General features: G+C 35.8%; 1 protein-coding gene across 3 annotated transcripts in view; it reads left to right on the top strand.

The window, feature by feature from the left end:
* Positions 1-850: 850 nt before the first annotated feature.
* The window catches only part of LOC117169389 (beta-1,4-glucuronyltransferase 1-like), a 72129-nt gene continuing 68121 nt past the window's right edge, over positions 851-4858 (top strand). The window contains exons 1-2 of one of the 3 annotated variants that reach the window (XM_033355747.1): positions 961-1067; positions 1141-1241. Coding sequence is in view for 1 of the 3 variants with exons in the window: in XM_033355746.1 (XP_033211637.1) it covers positions 902-1067 (166 nt within the window). In the remaining 2 variants the exon portion in view is untranslated. The other 2 variants (XM_033355746.1, XM_033355748.1) reach the window with 2 other exon arrangements.

Genomic DNA, 4858 nt, shown 5'->3' with positions numbered 1-4858 from the left:
TCCGTACATAGAATTTTCAAATTCAGAAAAAAGGTGGTGTTAACAATTTTCAAAATGCACTCACTTTTTATGTTTTCATCAAAAATGGCTGGTTAACGAACTCGCCCTTTCTTTCAGGACCTAAAAAAAGTGTGCCAAAGGTGGATTTCATCCGTTCATTTTTTGAGAGTTATCGTGTTTACGGATGGACAGACAGACAGACGCAATAGTAAAAACTTCATTTTCGGATTCAGGGGGTCTCGAAACGTCGAGATCCGCTGAAAAACTGTGGTGTCAAATGTCGGACAATTCTAATACTTTCTTTATTATAAATGATGAGAATATAAAAAAGCTAAAAGGAAAAGTAAAGTTATCAGGAAAATTACAAAAAAGAAAAAGTGAAAAATAATGTTTAGAACCGGGTACAGTTTGCAAATAAAATTACTTTTTGCCTAAATATTAAGGGTACACCGTTATACTTGACGTATTTTCATTATTTATTTCTCAAGTTAAATTTTGCTGATTACTGGTGAATATAATTTTCTGAAATAAACCGATTCATCCCGAAATGAGCAATTAAAACTAAACTTCCAATTGGATAAGTTTTCTCACTAAAGCTTAGAGTCAAGAAAATTTCTGGTTAGAAAATAGAGTAACAAACTTTAATTCCTGGTGAAATTTTTCTGCTTCAAATTCATAGAATACGATTTAAAACTGGTCAGCCTTATTCTAGTAGAAAACTATTATTTCTATTCACGTCCCGGTCTAGGTTAGGAGCGCGTGCGCGTTCATCGAGGGGTATAGATGAGAGTAGAGGGAGAGCTTTTTTGTATCCAGTGAACGGGACGAAAGCTCTATGGGTTGAGCAGGATATCCATCTTCATAATCCTGGCGAAGCTCGTGGAAGTCCAGTTGCCAGGTCATGCGCACAAGATGGTGCAAACTGCTTGTTTGGTTCGTTTTCATCTTCTCCATTTTCCTGACTATTCGTCTGCTTCTTGGTAAAGGTATCACACAATATATTCCTATCTTCGTGAAGCGTGCAGAGAGACCGAAAAATGCGCATCAGCAACAGGATATACTAAATGGTGCGCATCAGCGATGTTAAATTAACATAGTAAATTACCCTATTTAAAGCAGTGATTATGTTGTCGCTTATAGATTTAGCACTTAATAGGAAAAACAGGGGCGATCAATAATCTAGTAGAATCCTTCATGCGAGAAAGATTCTAGCAGGATTAAACAGAAACTAAAACATTTAGGTATGTAGAGCTGACGTACAATTTCTCTATATTTTTTATTTGGACTGAAGCTTTATGCTTTACTAATTTATTCATCATTAAGATCCTTATTTTTAGGGCTCATTTTTAATACAAATAATAATCATTAAATATTATATCTTTAATTTATACTTTATATATTTCATATATTACATGTATATTATATCTATGTTATATCTTTATACCCAAACTTATGAAATATGACAATCTCTTTGGAGAAAATGTTGAATTCATATCAAAATAATGTTTTTATTTCATTTATATTGTTTTATTTGAAGCTAACGTATTTTTTAGTAAAAAACAAAGAAGGGTGTGTATACAAAGTCGATACTGGTAAAAGATGTGTCGGTATCGGTAAAAACATTACCGATAATGACAATTTTTTTACCGTTTATTTTTAAGGGCATGTGACACACTCAAATACCTATATTATCGACATCACTTATTTGGCTTACTGTATTTTCTTTGAACTTAAGAATGCTTAAAATCTTTCTTTGTTAATAAAATATTGGACTGAAGCTTCGGAAAATGTATCAGAAGAACATAAACTACGTTTTTGTACTTCATTGAGTAGAAACTTCGCTAAAAATTAATTTTAATGAAATTAAATCTGAAAATATTTTTGACATATTTTCTTCAAGAAATGCATGAGCTGACAATAAATTACGTTCATGCACCTTTTACATCTTGCAGATATTTTTTTAAGAAAACTTCTTAGGTTCGAAAAATGTCTAGAGGTTTAGTGAAAAAATGGTATTAGTTCATTTTTTTGAAAGTCATTTTTATCGAAATTTCTACTCAAATGAAGTTTACAAACATGCTTTATTGTCTTCTGATACATTTTCCAAAGTTTCAGTCCGATATTTTATTTACAAAAAAAGCTCTTAAGGCCATGTGATGAGAGGATCACTTGACCAAAGCTGATCCTCAAGTTTTCTTTCCCAACTTACCTCTAAACGAAATGAGGTATCGCTCTGAAAGTTTGAAAAATTGTAGAGGTGGTAAAAAAGTCCATGTATCTGCTCTGTTGCATGCCCTTAAAGCTATTTTAAGGATAGTCTGGATTGCAGGAAAAAGATATTAAAAAATTAATTTTTTTAAAATTTGTTTAGTGCTACTGTTCGATCCTTAATATCGTCCATCTTGCTAGTGTGTTTCCCCGACTGAAAATCCTTGCAAATTGTTATTTCTGTGACCATTCAGCGCACGAGATTTTATAAAGGGGTAGGGGTTTCACCAACATTATTTCTGTAAACTGTAAGAGGGATGCACTTCCGCCCCCACGAGACGTTTGAGAGTGGTAGGGGTTTGACCAACATTATTTCTCTGAACTGTCACCAAAATCCCCCCCCCCCCATAAAAGACGTTGGAAAGGGATAGCGGTTTCACCAACGTTATTTCTTTGAACTGTCACAGATGTGCAATCCCGCCCCCAAGAGACGTTTGAAAGGGGTAGGGGTTTGGCCGACATTGTTTCTCTTAACTGTCAAGAGGGTGCCCCCCCCCACGAGACGTTGGAAAGAGATAACGGTTTTACCAACATTATTTCTCGGAACTATCACAGGGGTGCCCCCCCCACGAGACGTTGGGAAAGGGTACGGGTTTGACGAACATTTCTATGAACAGTCACAGAAGTGCCTTCCCGCCTCCACGAGATGTTAGAAAAAGGTCGATGTTTGACCAACATTATTTCTGTGTACCTTCATAGGGGTGCCTTCCCGCCGCCGTAAAACATTGGAAAGGGCTAGGGGTTTGACCAACATTATTTCCGTGAACATTCAGAAAATTCCCTTCCTGCCCTCCACGAGACGTTAGAAAAGACTAGGGCTTGACCAAAATTATTTCTGTTAACAGTCACAGGGCTGCATTTCCGCCTCCCACGAAACGTTGAAAAGGGGTAGTGTTTTGACCAACATTATATCTGTAAACAGTCACAGTAGTGCTTTTCCGCCCACCACGAGGCTTTAGAAAGGGGTAGGGGTTTAACCTACATCATTTCCGTGAACTGTTACAGGGGTGCTATCGCGCCTCCACGAGAATTTGGAAAGGGATAAGGGTTTTACCAAAATTATTCCCGTGAAAACTTATGGGGGTGCCTCCCCCCACGATACGTTGGAAAGGGGTGGGGATTTGATCAACATTATTTCTGTGAGCTGTCATATGGGTGCCTGCCGCCCACACGAGACGTTAAAAAGGGGAAGGGGTGTAAACATAATTATTTCTGTGAACAGTTGTAGGGGTACCTGCCGCCCCCAGAAGACTTTAAAAAGTGGTAAGGGATTCACCATAATTATCTATCTACACATGCACAGGGCTCTCTTCTCGCCCCCTGACGAGACGTTGGACAGGGGTAGCGGTTTCACCTAAATTATTTCTCTAAACTGTCACAGGGGTGCTTTTCCACTCCCTACGAGACATTAGAAAGGGATGACGGTTTGACTATCATTATTTCTGTAAACAGTCACAAGGATGCCCCCCCCCCCCCAACAAGACCTTGGCTAACGGTATCAGTTTGACCCACATTATTTCTGTAACCAGCCACAGGGGTGCCTTTCAGACCCGCTCCCCAGGAGACGTTGAAGAAAAGTTAAAAAAATTTTAATTCCATCAATTTCACGAATTCCATGGCTGGCTCAGCTGCTACCTTTCTAGAAATATGATTTTTACCGGTACCGACATTTTTTTTTACCGGTACTGACAGTCTATAAACTTCGGAAAAAGAAAGATGTAACTGCATTTAGGTTTGAGTACTGCCAAAATTTCGACATCGTATATTTACGAGGAGCTTGCCCCCGTTAATATGAATATAAACCCATTTTCTCCAGAGAGAAAATCCATTCGACTAGAATAAAGTATATATTCTGTGTCTGACAATATACTAATATTACTACTTAAATGCACATATTCAAAAGACTTTTAGGTTTTTTAAATAAAAAAAATGCTTTATCCATTTATTCTTTAAATCAGTTATTAGCTCCTGTTATAAAGAAATGAAGAGTTCTTGTGCGTACAAAATTTTAATTTGTATCTTTCTCCACAGTTTAAAATAAATATCTAAAATAAATAGCTAATTTTTCTTTAGTTATTTAACATTGATATTTTAAATCACATTTATTACACATTTTCGCATACAAATGTTGTTTTTTAATTTTACTTTCAAAGATATTCCTGAAGTATAAAATTAGGGAAAATCAAATATTTTTCTCATTTTGAATAAATTCCTTAGTTTTCTTTAGATTAAATATGAAATCAAAATTAATGTTCATAACGAAAAACTTTTAAGTATCAAATGAACCCACAGTCAGACAAAAATTAAAGAGTTTATTAATTTTTTGACAATTATGTGCTTAACATCTACTGTTAGAGAATTTGCATGAATTTGATATATTTTTATTTATGAGTTTATGATCTCAAAATTTGATAATAAAGCGTGTTTTTTTTTTAATTTTAAGCACTTAATAACAGTTTGAAATTGTTTGAAATGACCGTTTAGAATACTAGATTTGAATGACTCGCCATTATGATAACGTCCGTTTTATGGAGATTTGTCAAAGATATTATAAGCATAGATGCGGCACGGGAGGTCGGAGTAGGCGAAC

Source organism: Belonocnema kinseyi, chromosome 3 (genome assembly GCF_010883055.1).
Source record: "Belonocnema kinseyi isolate 2016_QV_RU_SX_M_011 chromosome 3, B_treatae_v1, whole genome shotgun sequence".
Classification (NCBI taxonomy): domain Eukaryota; kingdom Metazoa; phylum Arthropoda; class Insecta; order Hymenoptera; family Cynipidae; genus Belonocnema; species Belonocnema kinseyi.
The sequence above is the reverse complement of the archived record's forward strand: the minus strand, read 5'-3'. Positions and strand labels throughout refer to the sequence as shown.